We start from the raw sequence: 19,674 nt of genomic DNA, 5'->3' as shown, positions 1-19,674 counted from the left end.
TTGTGTGTCTTTAGTTCAGTCATTGTGTCTGTCTTTGCTAGATGCTGTAAATGTAAATGTGCAGTACGTGTGTGTCACATGTGTTATAGGCACAGTCAGTGCTAGCATGAACAGGTCATTCTTGCTAGCTTGGGAGTTGTGGTGGGTGGAGCTGACCCTCTTCCCTACTGTTTGCATTTGGTTGTAGGAGCTGGAGCGAGGTCTTGGTTTCTTTTACCCTTCATTGTCAGACACAACGCAGGAACACACCGGCTACACAAAGCCCGGGCTCGTGAGCAACGTCTCAGCTTCCACTATTAAAGCTTTCCTAAGACTAAGTGATGAACGACAGTCACGGTACGATTCTGAAAAACTTTTAAATACAAAATAATACATGTGCGAGTTTTATAAAATAAAACCAAACAATGCTGTACAGTGAAACGACTGTAAATATGGCCGTTGAGCATCCACACCTTCCCCTCCGCTTCTCTCCATAATCCAGTGACGCAGAAACACTGTTAGAAACTAACAGCCAGGATTCAGCTCAGAGTTTCTGCAGGAAGCGCAGCACCAGGTCCCTGAGCGTGGTCCTCAGTGGCTCACTGTCACAGACGATATGCGTCCCGTCCTCCTCCAGCTGAATGAGCGTGTCCTCCGCCTGCAGGTGCAGGATGTGCCCGTCTGCAGTTTCCTCCACTTTAACTTCTGTGATCCCGTGCTGCAAATGAGCACATAACAAGTTAGCATTAAGTTAGTGCTACTATCACAGCACACTGATAGCCCTCTCGCTCACATTTCCCACCTTCTGCAAAGTGGCCAGAAAAGCCTCCAGGGCCACAGCTCCACTCAGCATGGGTTTAGGGGCCAATGCTACGGGGGGCTCCTCAATCACCCGCTTCCTCTTCTTGCTGGGGGGCATGGGAGGGGGTTTGGGCACCGACTGGGAACAAATGAAAGACAAATGCAGCTGAGCTCTGATCAGCTGATTCTCTAATGGAAGTGCAAGCATTCTGGGCTCACCTGTAACGTGTGCTTGTTGTCCTTTGAGTGCAGCAACGCAGACACGGTCGCCACAGAGACGCCGGGTTTGATCTCAGAGGGCACCAGGGAGTTGGCCAGCTAGGAAGAGAAGAATACGACTCTCAGCAATTAAAACCGTCCGCCTGCTTTCTGACAGCGAGAGGATTTCTCAATAAAAACAGCTGATCAAACGCCATGTTGTCATAGTGATCAGAGAATTCACCAGATACAACAGATACTCTGTGGCCAGAAACTCAGATCCATCTCTGAGGAGTTTTGACTTCCTTCTCTTCGGGGCCTCACCTCAGGCAGGATGTAGATGCGTTCGTAGCGGCGTCTGAAGGGCAGGTTGAGAACAGAGCAGCGTCTGTAGGGCATAGGAGGAGGCTGCAGCTCCAACATCAGGTCGGAGCGGTGGGACTGGGTCAGAGGAGGCTGGGTGTACTGCTCGGGACACACCACGTGGAGAGGCTGCAGGAAGAAGACACGGCTTTTACACACAGAGTACAAATGTGAGCGGCTGAAGCTGGCTTTGTTAACATTTAAATTAAGGCTACAGCTAAACGAGAACTAGTGCTGCGAATGGGCCATCCTGGAACTACAGGGATGCTTCGATCAAATCCCTCAAATCTTAAGCAAGACCCGCTGCTTCCCTGAGCTCTGCCCTGAACGCTCACATTGTTCTGCCATTTTATTTGTATATTGTCTGTTAACTTGGAAATCTGCTTTCCATTCTCCCGTTTCACCCACAGCGCTCTCACAGACTCAGTCACTATGGCACAGCACAGTTCTAGCATCATGATGCAGCCTTTCCCTCCTCATCGTAGAATCATCGTTCCTTAGTCTCGGCTCTATTTCTGTGTATTTCTCTCATAATCAGATCAGGTGCTAACAGCATACCTGGACTTCCTTGAGCAGCTTTGATACTTGGTGGAAGTTGAGCCGTGTGTCAATGGGACAGTAAACGCACTTCATGGCTAACGGCTGGTACGGAGCCAGGGCATCCAGGTAGGAGAAGTCCGGCTCTGAGTGAGAAAGATCAGGCACTCAGGACATTACCAGCTCAGGCTTTCCTTGTTTTAGTCACGTGTGAGAGATGTAGCGATAGCTGTAATTACCAGTAAAGATGATGGTGTTAAGGCTGGATTTGCCCCAGAGCTCCATGAAGTGAACGACGTCCCCGAAGCGCAGAGAGGGGTGACCGGTGAAAACCACGCAGGGCTGACGGAACTCGCTGCTGAAGTCTCCGTGAATGCTGGGGTAGTGCTTCAGCTTGTTGGTTTGGATGAGCTGAAACATCAGCAGCACATTCAAGCACCAGTTTATCAACGTGACCTCGTCACCAGCTCCACAGGTGTACTTGTGTTTTCATCCTGGTATCTTTGTATCAGTCGACTCTGCTTTTTAAAACGTGTGTTAGAGGTATGATGCGCTCCAGGCAAAAGCACATCTCACTCACATTTGATGCAACTCATGGCTACATGTCATCTGTTATTAATGACTTGTGACAGCACTGGCCTGGTCGAACATACTATTTGCCTAATGCTTTCCAATTCAAAGTTTTCTCCAACCAAACATGACTTTGCATAAAACATAAACACTTCCTCAGAGATGAAATGCTGGTTTGGTAGCGAGGCTCCAAACGCTCAACCAGACCGCCAACAGGTCTCGCACGCCACAGCCGCTCTATCGCGTGACGCACACAGCTCCGACGTGCTGAGGTTATGAGCCGAGTTACGCCGTGTCGCAAGTTTTGTGAGGTGCTTTTGTGATATTTAACGGATCGGATTACATTTTTTATTTCTCTCCGATCCAGTAATTTAGGTCAGTATGGGACCGATACAGATACGTAATATCAGATCGGTCCATCTCTAACTTTAACTTTCTCCCCCATAAAGACGACATTTGATGACCTCCACTGGGACCTCAAGTTAAAAACCTAAAAAAAAGTGGGTTCCCTATAAGATAATGATTATTTTCAATATAAAGGAGAAGTGCACTGCCAGTAGGGCAGGGCAACATGGCCAAAAATATTTATCACCATATATATTTGAAAATGTGTGCTAACGATATAACTGACGATATAATTAACGCGAGACAAAATACTTTATTAGTGCAAAACACCCACCAAAGTATTTTCACTTAAACAAGCAGCTGTTTTTTGCATTAAAGTTATATAAAATGTAACAGTGCAAATTCCTCACTGACAGTTTAACCAAAAGGCATTTCCAGTGGAAACTGGCCGACATGTCCTCAGCATAACCATGTATAACATCCACAACACTTAAAGAGGTTAAACACACACAATACGGTAACATTATGTTGAAGCACAGTACGTATCGCTCCGCGAGGCTCCGCCTACAATAGCCATAATGCTCCAACAATCCATCAAGAGGTGCGGCTTCGTAGCTCAGCAAAGTCGTACTGAAACCTTTTTTGACAGAATTTCGAGCGCCGTGCACTAAAATCGGTTCAGTAATAACGACGGCCCGCTAGCATGCGCTACCACAAACAGTGCTTTGTTGTGTATCTGACGGACGAAAGCTAAACCAGTTCCACACCAGTGAAGCTGCAGCATTTTTACAAACCAGTTCAGGTTCATCTGTTTCATTCAACGATCTGCTTTCCCTCTTCTCGTTCTGCGTCGCCGCCATGTGCGTATGAAAACAAAGGTACTGCGCATGCACGTTTTACCCATATTTCATTTTCTTATCGTTGCCTGACTGGTGTTACCGTGAGCGGTATGATATGGCCCAGGCCTAACAGCCAGTGTTCTTGACTCACCTCTGCGTGTGGGAAAGGCGGCTCTGGGAGATAAACCTTTGTTTGCTTGTTGTGACAAAGCCTGAAATATTGGAGAAAAAGAAAAAGCACGTGGAATATTCCACAGTCACACGTTACCGTCTCTCTGCTGTTTGTTGCACTCCTATCAAGTAACAAAACATCGATACTGTGTTCCTACTTATCAGAGTGACTGCATCATGACTTGTTGTGGAAGACGTGGAAAAATGAGGACAAGCTAACCGAGCACATGCTGAAGAAAAACAGTAAAACCTAAAATCACAAACTTTCACCACAGAATCGAGAAGCTTTCGATAAACGGCCGCTCACCACTCGGCGAAGATCTGAGAGAACTCCAGCGAGCTGTTGGCTATGGGTGAGATGAAGTAGAAGGGCGTGGTCCCCAGGTTGGCGCTCTCTATGAACTGGTACAAACACTCGAGCAGGTCGTAGATCACTCCCGAGGAGTAGCACGGCACCAGCACATTTCCTCCTGCCCGGATGGTCATGGCTGCAGAACGCAGAAGAACAAGCACAGACAACATCATTCAAGTTCCACTTAAATGATACAAGAATGACTTCAACGTTTGGTTCTTTTCACACGCCACAGAAATCTGAGCGCTACATTAAAACCCACCCAAGTTACTGCAGAACTCTCCCAGCATGCCGTCTGGGTTGGCAGTAGGCATCTGAGTGAGGCCTGTCAGAATGAGGACGTCACTATTCTTTAGGGAACTCTGGTCCATGGGCTGGGAGCAGAGAAGAAGAGAAACTGCAGAGTAGTTGTGATAGGACAGAACAGGCTGGATTCAAACAATGACAGCGTGCACTGACAAACACTCGCCTAAAGATTTACCTTCCAAAAGAAACTGAGCACAGGAAAAAGGAAATCTGTGACTAAACAAATAACGGACTGCACTCTTTCCACTCTAGATCGTGACGGTTTTGTCCTCGATCCCTTCAAACTTTAACTTTCTCCCCCATAAAGACGACATGTGATGACCTCCGCTGGACCCTCAATGACAAGTTTTGACACCTTAGTAAAAATCAATAACGACGTGGTTTAGCTGCACGAGCAGAGACCCCCCTCCCTGACTGCTGCACACGCAGTTTGTTCTGTAAACAGCCCCGAAATATGACAGAAATCACTCAGCTCAGGAAAAAAGCTTCAAGGGTTGCACCCAGGAGACTTTGAAATGGTGAAGCATTACGCCTGCTGGCCTACCTGAGGATGTGTGGTGAGTAGAGATGAGCCAGACACATAGGACACCTTCTCATGGTGAGACTGGATGATCCAGTTGGAGCTTCCCAGCGAGTAGCCGGAGCTTAAAGGGGAGACTTGTACAGCTCCAAACAACTCCTGCAAGAAAAACAAACGAGAAAAAAGACGAGAAGTCACCACTGCACGAAAGCAAAAATGTGAAATCTTAAATATCTCCTGGACAGAATCAATTCTCACCACTTTCTGTGAATAACCCACAAGCTGCACTTTGCTGAGTGCAGAGTTAACCTCCTGCATGCTGTAGCATCGCTTCCACATCCACACATCAACTGCATCCTTCAGCGGCCCCGGGAGCATCCTAATGCAATAACACAAGTATTCATTTGAACGGTGGAGTTACACCACCCTGTTAGTGGAGGTGTAACAAAACACCAGACAAATTAGGTGAATGGAAAATGAAACTTCAAAAATGACTAAAACAAAGTCAGTAACTGCATTTCATGTGTCAACTCGGACAAAACGCACACACACAGAATATTTTTACAAAACTAGACTACCTTTGTATCTCCTTGTTCTTCCAGGACGTGGCAGACTGGGCTTTAGGAACTCTCTCCATGAAGTTCACCAGCTCCTCCATCAGCAGCCTAAGGAAGGAAGGAGGAAGAACGAGCGTAAACGCAACCGAAGACGTGTGACCTGTATCTCATTTTACCAAATAAAATAATAATGATATCACAAAAATAATACAGAAATAGTAAGATGTGGTATTCATCCCCTGCATCTGTCACCTGCCAATCTGCAGCGTGGGCTCCGTGGCGTACACTGTCCCGGTGAAGCCGGTGTGCTCTGTGATGTAAGGCAGGGCCATCATGCAGTGGTAGTTTGAGATTAGGATGACATCGATGGTGGACAGGTCCAACAGTTCTCTCTGTGGGTTATTCAGATTAAATAAATATCATTGTGGTACTTCAGGTATTTATTAAGATTTATGTTTTAGGTCTACTGTGAAGGTAAAAGACGTGGTAATCACACTGCTCTGATCATAGTAACTGATTTCTCGGAGAGGATTCCCCTATTCTTGTCAATTGTGGCAGGCCTATCAGGTTTCTTTTTCTTTCTTATTATTTGTTTAAAATAGGTTGATTTGCTGCAACTCTGATGCTTCACAGTGGCCCCTGTTTTGCAGAAAGACATTCTAGCACAAGCTATAACACTGATGCAGAAACGAAGTATCAGGGATGTCTACCTCAGGGAGACAGAACTCTGGCTGTGCGTCAACAAACACCCTCCCTGCGCACTCCTTCAGCTCCTGCAAGCATAAGGCGAAACAGTTTTTTCCCCCACAGATAAATCGGCACATCTTCATAAAAAACTGCAGTAAGTTGAAATACACGCCAAGTAACCTAAGCACATTACAAACAGCTTCTCGTGCCTTTTCCAAATTTATTGTTCCATCCTTAGAGACCCAACCAGGGAGCTTGGAAAGTCTTGGACTGAAAAAAAAGGATCATCATCATCATCAAGCAAAACATATCTGTTATCCACGAGTGAATGAATTCCTGTCAGTGACTCACCTGTGCACCAAAGGCAGGGGCAGGAAGTTGAGGACAGAGGTGGTGTCCAATCCACAGTCCAACATGATAGTGGTGGACTTGAACTTGAGGACATTGCAGGGCAATGTAGGATGACCCGACAGACAGTACTGCAAGGAGGGAATGCACCGTTAAAACCACAGGTGTGTGTAGGAGTACAAAGATACAGTAAAACAGGATAAACACGACACCAGGGGATTGTGTTTCCGTTTTTTCGTATGCATAGTTAAACACTTCACGCTGTACTGACTTGCTGCTCGCCTTTATTAAACTTTATTCAACTGTACCAAAAAACGCTATTAGCTTCCAGCTAACAGTCACTTTTGGGTGCGTATAAGTTAATCATTTTCGACGATTCCTACATTCATTGTTCTCTTCACTGATCTGCTTTTTACTCACCAATTTCATCTTTAACACAAGGAGTTGCTGATAAATGAGTTGAAAACAGTTAGCTTTGCTAACGCAGCATCGTTCTCCACCGTTCTTCTGCTCCCTCCTCGCTTTGTTTCCCGCTCGGCTGCCCTCTGCTGCCCCCAACAGACGCGGAGTCACATCGAAAGTACAGACACTTTAAAATGCCATTTTCACTGAGAAGCCAGCGCTTATATGCAGCTGCTTTGGCAACAGCACCTTGGCTCACACGATATTAATGAAAATATGAATTAAAGGGTCGATGATTGTTGTAAACAAGTGATCCCAGAGCTGAGAGTCGCTGCGATAAACCAGAGCCGTATACAGAGCAGTTAACACAATTTCATACGCCTGGTTGAGTTTATATTTAGAGCCGCCAATGTCGTAATTACAGTAATGATAGCAGCATGATTGCCAACTGTTAAATAATATGACATGTAGGTCATTAAGGTTTCAGTTGGGGGGACGCCATTAGGCCGGCAAAGGCAGGACTGCCACAGTGACTCAACACCGTTCATCCACTACTCTGGTTTAGCCCCCTCCTATGCTAGCAGCGGCTAGCTGACAAAAACATTAACCACTCCCAAAGTTGTACATTTATCCGGTGACTGCTCTGTCAGTCCACGGTGTTATTGCGAAACCGATGCAGAAACAGCGGGCAGCGCTCGCACTTCTGTATCTCCGGTAGGCTTTTTGTTTTATTTAACGAGTGTTACCGGCGGCTAGAGTGGACGTTTGGTTAGGTCGCTGTCGAAAGTGCGCTAGTCGATGTTTTCTTATGGAGGGTTTGTTCAGTTAGGAGTCAAGAGATTTAACGCGTGGGCGAGGACAGGTAGGAGTTAACACGCCACGTTTTGGGTTTTGTTTTAACTTCGACCCGTTTAGTTAAATGTGCGATTGTGTGGGGCTCTGCGGTTAGATCAAGGGCTGGTTACAGTTACCACAGTGAAGAAGTTTTTGCCTTTCATTTGATACTAATAAACGATATAATGATACAGTCTGCGTATACACATGTTCATTGCAGTCAGTAGCTTCCGTGCAGAAATAGTCCGACTTTTAGTGCTGTTATCTTTCCCGTTTATAGAGCAGCAGTATTGATGTACACGTGTGTGTGTTTCTATTTGCCAGACCACAGGAGGTCCGCGCTCAGTTTCTTCACCATGGGCAGCAGCTGCAGTAACCACCTCGGGATCCCTCCAGGCAACGGCCCAAACGCTGTGGGCTGCACTGACTTCATGATGGACCACACTGCAGAGGTACAAGCAAAAGAAAACCTTTGTTCGTGCTGACATGTAACAGCTGAGGTCACATATCTGTATTTGACATTCTTGAGTGTGCTGCAGATGCTGGGCTGGGTACCCACGGGTATTATGGAAAGCAGGTATTGGGCCAAACAGGCTGCTGACATCACGGGAGCAAATGGCCTTCTGCTGAGTTGCTTGAACTGTCTGTCTCTCCAACAGGGCACCTTCTTCCGGCTGTACTATCCCTGTCAGGAGATGGAAAGTGCAGGGAAGCCTGACTGGGTCCCATACAAGGAGTACTTTAATGGTTTGGCTGACTTCATGAAAATGAACAGGGCCCTCAGTGAAAGGATCTTCAACTACCTCTTTGGTGAATAAATTAGGAAAATCCAGTATTTCTAATGATTTCATGGCATAAAATTGACTATTTTTTCTCAAGTCTTGTGTGCTTGTGCTTCCACCTCCAACCTGACAGTCCATTTCTCTGTGGTGTAAAAGTCAAATGTATTTGGTCAGGACAGCAATATTATATGACTTTAGTCACTAAAAAAATAGAAAGCTGGTTTCTTTCATTTTCTAATGTGGTTTAAAAAAATAGGCAAAGTGAATGTTCCTCATTTTCATCTATTTCAGGGTCCTTCAAGATCCCAGCCTATTTGGATGCTCCATTTAAATCGAATGAAAAATGTCCCGTGATCATCTTCTCCCACGGCTTGGGAGCCTTTAGGTACACACACAATGCATTTGTTTTTTTATTTCATCACTCCTGCAGCAATAACCCGTTACAAGTTCTGCTCACACTGTGGCTGCTGTGATTGTTTCTCAGGACCTTGTATTCAGCGATATGTGCAGAAATGGCCTCTCAGGGCTTCATCGTGGCATCAGTGGAACACAGGTAATTTTCCAATTTAGTTCATATGTCATTTTCATGCCATTAAGCGCCAACTGTTCTATAGCAGGGTTGTCAAACATAGGGCCCAGGGGCCAGAATCGGCCAGGCAGAGACTCCAATCGGGCCCGCTGGAAAGCGTGTGATGTTGTGTATGTGTGGTTGGCAAGGTCTGTCATCTCGGTTGTGGGCAACTGACAAATAAAGGCTCTGTTCTCTCATCTCTATGGATTTGGAACTTTTAACTGTATTTAAAGTTTTGCAGATCATTGTGTCCATGCTACACCAGAAAGTTACTGATAGATACAAAAAATTAAATGACAGAAAAGTTCCCATTTTTCGAGCATCTACTATAGATGTTTTTACTATAGAAAAGTACATTATTCTAAATGCATGACAGTGTGCACAATGAGCTAGCAACAGTGTTTCTCTTAGTTTTATGTTACATGTGTAAAATAAGACAAACTGTTGCAGTTGCACTTCTTTTCCTCATATGAAGATATCTCAGGGATTAATTGTTTCAACATCTTTACACTGGCAGAAATTGGAGTTTCTGACCTTAAGTGGTCCCCACACTTAAGGTGGGTCGTATGTGGCCCACGATGTAAAATGAGTTTGAAATCGGTGTTCTTTGTCATCTTCATTTGGAGGAAATCGTAGCTGAACGTTTGTCCTCTGCTATTGTTTGCTTGGCTGTCTGTTTATGTGTGGAGTAAGAGTGGAAAGGGTGTGCAGACAATGGTATGAACCAGCTCATCACAATTCTTTTCAGTATGCAGACAAGGGGGACCATATGGAGATGAACATAATGGCCACAGCTGGCCTGTCACTTACGGTGATGGAAGTGTTATTTTGCTGAATTTTAGCAGCCGGCGACATGCTGACAAAGCCGCAGACAGAGCACACGGCTGCAGTGTGAGAGCAACAACATGAGAGTGACTTTGCTTCTTACAGAGAGAGGGCCACACGCTGCCTCAAACAGGATGTGTCCTCTGCATGTGTCTAAACCCTAATTGTTCCAAGTAACATGAAGGAAGTAATATCTGTTCCCAGGGCTGGAACTACAGGTTATGGTTTTATTTTTCTCCCACAGAGACCAGTCGGCGTCAGCTACGTATTATTTTTGTGAGAAGCCAGAGTCAGAAAGGTCAAATGCAAGTTTGACAAAATCATCCGGTGCCACCCAACAGAACTTGGTAAAGGAGTGGATGTACTACAGAGCTCTGCAGCATGGAGAGAGCGAATTCCCCCTCAGAAACAAACAAGTATGTTGTCGCAGAGATTACCCACAGACTCCCTCTGTGGGTTTAAAATTCAGTCTCTTGATTGCATAAGATGTGAACTTCATACCCGCTTACTCACAGGCAGCTTGGCACTGATGTTAAAATCAAACCACATCCTCGTTTGTTCTAGCTGACATTCTTCTATTTTCATCTGGGCACGTCACGTTAAACGGCAAGCGTGTGGTCACATCCCGTTTATCTTAAAGCTGAAAGGAATGAGGGACTGCAGATAGCAGTTGGCTTTTTAAATCTACGATTAAGGCGAGGGATATTTCTTTTTTTTTTCTTTCTGTTCATCAGAGTAGCTTCGCAAAACTCACAGTTCAACACAATCCTGGTTTATCTTGTACTGGGTCCAAGTGCAGCAGCTCAGCTCCACTATAACTTCCTGTCCCCTCCCTTTAAGAGAAGCTCCCTCTGATTGGCTGCCCACCATAAACAAAAGTTTAGGGAGACCGGGAGTATATAAATCCCATAGTAGGGGAAAAAGATGGTTTTGTTTGTCGTATCTGTACAGATGTCATGAATGTAAAGGTAAATATTAATGGCACCTTAAAGAAACAGAATGAATTCATTTGTTTCATCTTTCAGGTGAAACAAAGAGCAGATGAATGCATTCTGGCTCTGGATAAACTCACTGAAATCAACTCAGGAATCTCAGTGCAGAATGTTCTGGAGACGCACTTTGACTGGTCAACGCTGAAGGTAAGCTTTTGGTTACCTCTGGCTGTGACATGCATGCAGGACAGCTGTCATGCATGCATGCATGCAGTGTGTGGTAGCAAACACAATAATGGAAATGTGTCACAAGACGCAGAAAGTCGTTGTAACACGAGCATGGGGCAAGTTGGCAAGTGTCACAAGGCTCCAGGAAATGCAGAAGTCTCTTTGAAGTTTGATCAAAGTTTGATCAAAGCTAAAAGGCAACAGTTGTAGCCTCTTAGCTTTACAGTGTTTAAAGCTAAAGCTGAACTCTTCTCACCTTCGAGGTGAACAGCTGATGCTGATACCTGGGAGAGCAAAGTGTGCTGGTTACTGACACATGACAGAGTGGTACATACATTAAAGGGTTAACCTAGCAACCAGCCGTCGGCAACAAAGCGGTGCTCTGAGCGATCCTGTGTGGACCCCCGTCGTAGGAAGCAGACATTCCAGCCTCTGGTTACCTAGGCAACTTCCAATCCATTTATACTCCTGTCGTGTGTCAGTCAGGGGTATTCTTCACTGCTTCGATTGCTCAACTTGAAACTGAGAAAAGTTTAAAGAGTAGATCAGGAAGCAACGGCAAGTTTTTGACCAGAGACCACAGAGTGGTGCAACTTCAAGCTGGGCGAAGAAACCACCGACAAAGCGATGTAGGCTAACCCCAGCACTCAACTCTTCTAAGCTTTGAGGTGAAGTATTGCAAAGATGATGCTGATTGACATATGGGGCAGGTGCCAAGTATGTACAGCACGAAGTGTCTGCAACAAACATCAGCTCCAAAGCGATGAATGGTTGATGAGTGAACTGCTTCCTGTGTGCACATCCTTAACGTAGGACACGCCCACTTCACAATTCCCGCACTTGTTCAATTTCTTAATCATTTCTTAGTTCACAAAAAGTCAACTTGTACATTTGGAACATCTGTTTCAGGGTTTGTTGCATCCTGCTGTGTGATGCTTAGAAGACCAACGAGTGTTTCTAGCAGTGTTGTATCTTTGTGGTTATTGCAACTTTCCCTAAAGTCTCGAGCTTCCAAAGTTCATTTACCAGCACTTTTTGTTTTTATATATGAGCTTGGCACTGAAAGTCTTCATTTAGTTGACTTGATTGGCAATAAGTCTTAGACCAGGCTTATTTATTTCCCCTTTTAATGGTGCCACATTTTGCCACAAGTTTGAAAAAGTTGCCAAATCTTCTATTTGGTGTCATTTATTGAACTCTGAAGACATAAGAGTCATAACAACAGCATGTGGAAGAACCATACACGGCCACAACAGCATGGCACCTGCTCCTCGTGCTGGTCACGCAGTGCTGTGGTATAGCTTCCCATTCTTCAACCACTACTTTTGGTTTTGTTGGCTGACTTGTGAAAAACACTGTTAAACTGCCGATATGTCTTGTTCCTTCATACTTTGCTCATCCCATTCAACGCCACACAAGAGTCGACACAGAATAAGCTGTTTGGCATTGGCCCGCATACTCAACTCTGCTGCTCAACGCACAAATGTGTTTCCTTACAAACGTGGCACCAAATATACTTTGCAGCTGTAGATTATTGGCAAGAAGCATCAAACACAAAGTTCTTACTTTTTGTGCTGCCGTGTGTGTATAAACAATAAAATGACATCAACTAGGTTCAGATGACTTTTGAAAGTGCACTGAGGAAAAAACCTGTGTTAGCCTCAGCTTATCAGCTGCAGAGTCCAAAGTTCATGAAATGCTGTTTTGCATAAAGAACATCAGCAGACTTTAATCTGTGATCAGGAAAAATGTGAAACGCAGTGGAGTACAATTTAATTTGTGCTGATTTCTTAATTCTCTCTCATGTTCTTGGTAACAGAACTCCATGGACCTGTGCAGGATAGCAGTGATGGGCCATTCGTTTGGAGGAGCAACAGTCATAGAGGCTCTGTGTAAAGAGGTTAAATTCAAGTACGTTTTTATGGTTTCCAGTCTTTTATCACTTATTGTCCATAGAGCTGTGTGCATGAGGGCATTTCACTTTGCTTAGCATAAATTAGAAACGTGTGTTACAGGCAGCAGTAACAGCAGTAACAGACCCAGATTATTGAAAGTAATACCCTGGCCTGCTATCGTATAAACAGGTGTGGAGTAGCGCTAGACTCCTGGATGACTCCTTTAGACGATGAGATCTTTCCTCGGGTGAAGCAGCCAATCTTTTTCATCAACTCAGAGAAGTTCCAGTGGGCGGGAAACATCAGCCGCATGAAGAAGCTCGACTCGGCCGTCATACAGAGGAAAATGATCACCATCAGGTACCAGTACTGGTCTGCTGCACTTTCAGAGACTTTGGGGGTAATTTGGGCTGATTTTGTGATGATGTCTCTTCTTCACCTGCATTCTTTCAGAGGTACAGTCCACCAGAGTTTCCCAGACTTCACCTTTCTCACAGGCAACTGGATTGGGAAGCTGATGAAACTCAAAGGAGAGATCGACCCAGAGCTCGCCATAGACCTGTGCAATAAAGCAACACTAGCGTTTCTGCAACGCCATCTTGGTAAGAGCTCCTGCTAGTCGTTCGTCAGATTTAATCATGTAATGCAGGAACACAGCTGTGGGCACATTAAAGCCGTTTTTACAGGATTAATAGTAATATGTGTACAGTATCAGCTGAGCTGTGAGGAGTTGGCTGAGAGATCGACTGAACTCTGCTTACTCCCCTTTCCTCTGTGCAAAACTCTTGCAGGCCTGGAGAAGAACTTTAACCAGTGGGACCCTCTGATCAACGGAGAAGATGAAAACCTCATCCCAGGAACTAATGTCAACTTGCTTCAGTCCGCCATCTGAACCGGCTCTGTGCCTCTTATACTGTGGCCTCTCACATTCGCCTTGGGCGCAGGAGTCAGTGCAAAGGGTTTAAAATGTCAAGTCAGGCCTACTTGGCATTTTTTAAGCAGTAATCAGATGGAAATCTAATCTCTACCTCATCAAAGGATGGATTTATTTTTTCTGGATGGACCAAGCACTCAGCGTAGTGTTTGTTTCAGGAGGCCTGAATGTTGCATACAAGCAGCTTGAAACTTTCTTCTCACTGTTGGTGACATCTTTACTATTAGCTGCAATTTCTTGAACAAATCTTTAATCAGTTTTTATCTTTTAGTGTAAATAAATCCAAATGTTTCTGTACCTCTTTGGACCTTTGAGCAAAGACAAGGTACTCCGATTGCTGTGTGATTATGTAATGCGGCCTATGATGACAATCTTAAGTTATAGAATAGAAAAAGATGATTATAGAATTATGTGATAAAGATTATTAGACAAGCTAGCATGTAAAAGGCATCCAGTAACTTCAAGAACATCTTTCAATGAATATTGTAAACACTAAAAAGCTGCTTTAAATATCCCATTGGCCATAAGCCACCGTACAGTTCTTTCCTTGGTCAGTGCTATGTAACTTTTATACACTTCATTTATACACAACAGAAATCCAATAAATCTGGTTTCTTTACAAATGTTTAGCACTCATTTTTAAAGACACTTCACTGATCAGTTTGTGGCAGTAAGGCTGTAAAATTCAATCTTTAAAGGGAGTCCACAAATGAAAATACTAAGGCAACAAGACGACAGAAACAGGCAGTGAATTAAACCTGTCTCGGTTATGAAGCTTGCTCCGGGCGCTCTGTGAATGGGAGAAAGGAGAAAACTGACAAGCAACAAGGTGTCAAACATAAGGCCCGAGGGCCAAAACTGCCCTAGCAAAGACTCCAATTCAACCCACTGGAGAGCTTTAGAAACACGAAGGACTGCATAGAGTTTGAACTTCTGTCTTTTCATGTGTCTTACAGCTTTTCCTGTTGGTCATTGCCATCCGTACCACACCGAAGCATAAGGACATTTTCTGTGAACTCATGGAAACTTTACATTCTAAATGTATAATTACAGGACAGTGTGAGCAATGAAACCTTTTCTGTAACTTTACAGGTGTATCATGTAGTTTCACCTGTCCCACCCGCTGTATGTGGCTACGATGTCAAATTAGTTTGATATCCCTGCACAGCTGGGTGTCCACTAATGTGTGACAACAGAACTGTTATGTTTGTTTATATGAAGCCACAGTCATCTCGTTGCACATCATCTTACTGATATTAATCAGTGTCCCATTCTATATCTAGATATCTCTATAAAAAGTAAAGATATCCATCTGTAGCTTGTAAAAGTGGTTTTTAAACACTGGGTATGTTCATAAAGCAACTGTTTCCAACACCACGAGGACGATCTAAATGTTTTACAGGGACAAACATGAAACATTTCCAAGACGTGTTCCTTTTTAATAAAATGTTACAGAAACACCAAAATGGAACTAATGAAACGGGGAAGCAAAACCATGACTCGTGTGCACTGAATGGTAATATTTATTGTGCCAACACAAATTTGCTTCAACTCGTGGATTAACACCAAATACAGATTTTTTTTTTTTTTCATGCATTTCACAACAGCCACTGAAACCAGAGCAAATAAACTCAAGACTCAAACATATAAAAAATTGTTTGGCAGTTTATCAAAACAAACTCCTCATGTTTTATCAACTATTACCATATAAAGACTTTTAGCTTCGTGGCTGTTTGTTTTTAGAGGAACAATGAAATAAGCAGATCAAAGGCTATGAGCGATAGGACGATAACACACAAAGAAGCCAAAACAATGACAACACTGGCATTGGGCACTTAAAATGAACACAGAAAATGAACTGCACCTATCTGAAACAACACAAAACAATATGCAGTTACACTAATCTTCTATTTAATGTCCAAAACGAAAAGAAGAGGCAGTCACTCTGCCGGCTGCTGCTCAGCAGAACAGCTTTGACAGCTGGATTCCTAAAAGGAAGTTAGCAGCAACAAAGCAACAGTCAACAAAAACGGCTTTTTGTCTCCTCCTACTTTCAATGGTAACGTCATACATCAACATCATAACTCATTCAGAACAAACAGACAGGTATCTGTATCTGCCCATGTTCCAGAAAGCAGGTTTAGTGGAAACTCTGAGATGAAGAAGCTCTGACAGAACGCCAACTTCAGCTCCGAGTCAGTTACAAGAGCAGCAGCGCGTGATGCTAACCTGCACCGTGACAGGTTTTCTTCAACACACCCCGAGTTTCTGTGCCTGAAGCAGCTGACAGTTTTAATTCTTCATTCATACAGTTGATAAAGATTTGATATCTTTTGAAAGACTCAAGGTTTCTTTTAACATGGCTCAGGGACTGAGAGCAATCACTCAACACTGCAGACCCACTACCACAGAAACAAAATCTAGAATCTACAGCTGTGTGAAAAACAAAGTCGTCACAGGACTCTTACAAACCTGAGAAACCCTAAATCCACTGTCACATGTCTATAAGAGCAAAGGTTTGAGCTACATCTCAGCCTCAGTTGGAGTTCATGACAGTAAAACTACAGAAACACTGAATAAGTAGGAATTACTTGGAACGGCTGCCGGGGGAAAGCCTCTGGCAGCACAACTTAGGTTTGCAAAGTTACATCTGACTTTGGGCTGTTACATCACAAACACCCCGTACAAACTGTCACAGAGGTGGAAGGCTGAGGACAGATTTGTTTTGCAGCCACGTGACTTGCACACTTTGTACTCACTGAGTCAACCAAACTTAAGCTCGACTAGAATTCAAGCACAGCAGCAAACCTCCAACAGAACGGCAGAAAAAGAAAAGAATCAGTGTTGCAATGGCCAGACCTCAACACAGCTGCAAACCTCAATGAACTGAAGCTTTGTTGTGAAGAAGACTGATCCAACATTTCTGCCACAGTGTGTCACAGACAAAATGATTGCTTCAAGTAACTGCTGCTGACCACTGCTTCAACAAGCTGCTCTGGCTGAGTTCTGCAGTTTTAATGCTGCCTTATTTGAAAGTTTGAATCTCAACAACTTTGCCGCTGCAGATCACTGAGATTAATGTCTGATATCACAGAACAATCATTCTTTAAAGGAAAAGAAAAACACCCTCCAGTTTGGGCCACATAAGCTTGCTGTCATGTACACTCCCATCGGGTTACTGCTGAACACCTCATCTACCAACACACACAAAAGCCAAGTGTAAAAGTTGACTGACGAGGCTGAATAAAACCTCTTTTCTATTCATCGATCATATATTGATATTTTAGCTCTCCTGGTTTTTTGTCTGTTGGAAATTCTGGTATCGAGCTGCACTGAGTTGACTGCACCATCAGAGTTCAGTTAGACTCAGAGTTTGTTACACCTGCTTTCTGAAACATCACTCAGCTCCACACTCGTGGTTATTTATTATATTTTAATATGAGCATCAAAGAAGTTGAGGCACAAGAAAGTGATTAGACATGTTTGCAGAATAAGAAGCACCCAATGGCAGGCTCTTCATTTCTATTACTACTTCCTACTCCAATGGTAACATTGTATGAATGACCGCATTATTCTGGAGAACAAAACTTACCAAAACTGTCCTAAGGAGAAGGCAGTTCATCTGTCAGCACACTGTCATCAAAACTCTGGAAATGTTAAAAGGTTGAATGAAAAAACAGTAATGTGTGTTTGGTATTTTTTAGGTTAACGTGAGTGCCTTCTAGATACGTCGGTGGTACAATGAAGAGCACGTGCATAAGCAGTGTGCACTGAACATACTGTTAAATACCCAACAGAAAATGTAAGCACTTGCAGTCATGTGGAAAAAAAAACAAAACATTCACAGCACTCGTGCAGAAAAATGAAGCACACCTCATGATTGGACATCTTGTAGAACAACAGTTATCATGAGCAGCAAATAATTTTCTGTATGAGTGTCAGTCTCAGTATCGGAGAAGGATCCACTCGTCTTTGCTTCAGTTCACTGAGGTTTTTCTCTCAGCACAGCATTGTAACTGGGCTGAGTCTGGACTCTGGCTGTTCTATTTCTTTTGCAGATCTGCTGCTGTGCGTAGGGATCATTGTTCTGTTGCATGATCTAATTAAACCAAGCTTCAGCTGGTGGACAGACGGCCTCACATTTGGCTTTAGAATATTTTTATATACAGAGAAGTGCCAAAACTCCTGCTTTTACAGAGGTGCTCACACCTGAAGATAATCAGTTAACTCATTCACTGCCAGCCATTGGCAGTGAATGAGTTAAACCCATTGATTCATTCACTGCAATTGACGGCTATAGACGTCAATGGCAGTGAATGAGTTAATGAAATGCATTTGCACATTAGCACCTGGCTGCTACTTAATTAATAAGGAAGCAGTAATAGTGTTCTTAGAAATGTGTAGTCCTGTGAAAACTCTTCCACATGACTGCAGGAGTGTAGAAATACACGACAAGTTAGATGCTTGACTGTTGCTCCCCCTGTTAGCTGGCCATATTAGTACTTTTCAGTGCCAAAAAATACATTTTGTGTTTAAGATATTACACTGCTATGTTAAAAGCATCATAAACTTAAAAAAAAAAACCCAAACCAAAAAAACAACTTTCCAGGAACATTCATAGCCTAAAAATGGTAAATGGCCTGTATTTGTATAGATTTACTAGTCCCTAAGGACCCCAAAGCGCTTTACACTATACACACACATTCACACACTGGTGATGGCAGCTACATTGTAGCCACAGCCACCCTGGGGCGCACTGACAGAGGCGAGGCTGCCCGACACTGGCGCCACCGGGCCCTCTGACCACCACCAGCAGGCAACGGGTGAAGTGTCTTGCCCAAGGACACAACGACCGGGACTGTCTGAGCTGGGGCTCGAACCAGCAACCTTCCGATTACAAGGCGAACTCCCAACTCTTGAGCCACGATCGCCCCGCATAGCCTAAGGTCAGTGAATCATCAACCATGTGATATTTATGACAGATGTCTTTTAGGGACAGTCCTAAAACATAAAATATCAAGTCTCCATATTTAGATTTAGACTTTAAACTGAATTCATTCATTTTTACCTTTCTTACCTCATTTTGTTGGGAAGGTGGACGCTCCTGCAGCTCACACTCCTCCGTCAACATTTCAGCTTCCTCTTTTAGATCTGAAAAACAAGAATACATGAGTATATAATGAAACGTGTTTCTTGATGCACATTTATGTTTGTGAAATAAAAATGCTTTTCATTTCTAAATGACAAAAATGCATACACACTGCAAATGAAGGCTTACAACAAGCATGGTCCTAGTTTAAATGAATAAGGTCAGTGTATGTACAGCTAAAGCTTCAGACTCCTCTCAATGCTCTGTGTCAGACTGTACTTTCTCTTCTTGGCTCCATACAATGTTATTGAGAGGGGGCATCCATGCTGTGGTCACCTCAGACACACAGCCCTTGCTGTGGGTACAGAGGGTCCACCCACCTGCTGATGAAACCTGTTTGAAATGAGCAGCTGTAGTAGCTACAGTGGCTTGGCTCAGTGCAGGTTACACAACCTTTAGCTGAACTGTGAATCACACCAAGCTACTGTAGTAGCCCAGAATTAAAATACAAAGCTGTAAATGAGCTCTTTAATTTAAACAGTACCTCTACAGACGTCTGTCAAACAGATCTCTCCAACAAGACAGGTCACCTCTTCAACAAGGCTATTC

General features: G+C 43.9%; 3 protein-coding genes across 7 annotated transcripts in view; 1 reads left to right on the top strand and 2 right to left on the bottom strand.

Annotated features, from left to right (window-relative positions):
* Positions 1–352: 352 nt before the first annotated feature.
* ints9 (integrator complex subunit 9) lies at positions 353–7,773 on the bottom strand. Its single transcript, XM_086264719.1, has 17 exons — positions 6,994–7,773; positions 6,577–6,704; positions 6,435–6,495; positions 6,249–6,311; positions 5,791–5,930; positions 5,560–5,646; positions 5,240–5,360; positions 5,006–5,140; positions 4,418–4,529; positions 4,111–4,291; positions 3,784–3,844; positions 2,118–2,289; positions 1,900–2,024; positions 1,303–1,470; positions 1,000–1,098; positions 782–919; positions 353–697 (listed from the first exon to the last, which is right to left on the bottom strand). The coding sequence occupies exons 1-17, from the start codon at positions 7,000–7,002 to the stop codon at positions 524–526; spliced, it is 1,974 nt and encodes a 657-aa protein (XP_086120845.1). The 5' UTR covers positions 7,003–7,773; the 3' UTR covers positions 353–523.
* On the top strand, positions 5,593–15,655 carry pla2g7 (phospholipase A2, group VII (platelet-activating factor acetylhydrolase, plasma)). Of its 3 annotated transcripts, XM_086264722.1 has the most exons (12): positions 5,593–6,379; positions 6,464–6,737; positions 8,134–8,261; positions 8,469–8,619; positions 8,883–8,976; positions 9,076–9,144; positions 10,232–10,403; positions 11,013–11,126; positions 12,967–13,058; positions 13,232–13,402; positions 13,496–13,644; positions 13,834–15,655. In XM_086264722.1, the coding sequence occupies exons 3-12, from the start codon at positions 8,166–8,168 to the stop codon at positions 13,932–13,934; spliced, it is 1,209 nt and encodes a 402-aa protein (XP_086120848.1). In that variant the 5' UTR covers positions 5,593–6,379; positions 6,464–6,737; positions 8,134–8,165; the 3' UTR covers positions 13,935–15,655. The 3 variants fall into 3 exon arrangements, with proteins under 3 accessions (XP_086120848.1, XP_086120847.1, XP_086120846.1); XM_086264721.1 differs by lacking the exons at positions 5,593–6,379; positions 6,464–6,737 and adding an exon at positions 7,482–7,689; XM_086264720.1 differs by lacking the exons at positions 5,593–6,379; positions 6,464–6,737 and adding an exon at positions 7,697–7,837.
* Positions 15,477–19,674, bottom strand: part of tdrd6a (tudor domain containing 6a) — a 21,543-nt gene continuing 17,345 nt past the window's right edge. For 2 of the 3 annotated variants that reach the window (XM_086264718.1, XM_086264716.1), the window contains 4 exons: positions 19,610–19,673; positions 19,045–19,127; positions 17,569–17,623; positions 15,477–15,964 (listed from right to left, as the gene is read on the bottom strand). In XM_086264718.1, the coding sequence (XP_086120844.1) occupies positions 17,579–17,623; positions 19,045–19,127; positions 19,610–19,673 (192 nt within the window). In that variant the 3' untranslated portion in view covers positions 15,477–15,964; positions 17,569–17,578. The remainder of the gene's footprint in view (positions 15,965–17,568; positions 17,624–19,044; positions 19,128–19,609; position 19,674) is intronic. The other variant, XM_086264717.1, reaches the window with a different exon arrangement.

The sequence above is a fragment of the Aulonocara sp. 'chitande type north' Nkhata Bay genome, linkage group LG15, assembly GCF_057382095.1.
Source record: "Aulonocara sp. 'chitande type north' Nkhata Bay isolate Kocher_YH1m ecotype deep benthic linkage group LG15, A_spYH_male_GT1.1, whole genome shotgun sequence".
Lineage (NCBI taxonomy): Eukaryota > Metazoa > Chordata > Actinopteri > Cichliformes > Cichlidae > Aulonocara > Aulonocara sp. 'chitande type north' Nkhata Bay.
Note: the sequence above shows the minus strand (reverse complement) of the source record. Positions and strands in the feature narration are given on the sequence as shown.

Excerpts from the sequence above, each read along its gene's own strand:
- ints9 (XM_086264719.1), bottom strand. Across the intron at positions 5,141-5,239 it reads TGGGTTATTCACAGAAAGTG|GAGTTGTTTGGAGCTGTACA; the intron begins GTGAGAATTGAT and ends TTTTTCTTGCAG. Across the intron at positions 1,471-1,899 it reads AGCTGCTCAAGGAAGTCCAG|CCTCTCCACGTGGTGTGTCC; the intron begins GTATGCTGTTAG and ends TTCTTCCTGCAG.
- pla2g7 (XM_086264720.1), top strand. The coding sequence starts at position 7,774 with ATGTTTTCTTATGGAGGGTTTGTTCAGTTAGGAGTCAAGAGATTTAAC. Across the intron at positions 7,838-8,133 it reads TAACGCGTGGGCGAGGACAG|ACCACAGGAGGTCCGCGCTC; the intron begins GTAGGAGTTAAC and ends TCTATTTGCCAG. Across the intron at positions 8,977-9,075 it reads CACGGCTTGGGAGCCTTTAG|GACCTTGTATTCAGCGATAT; the intron begins GTACACACACAA and ends ATTGTTTCTCAG.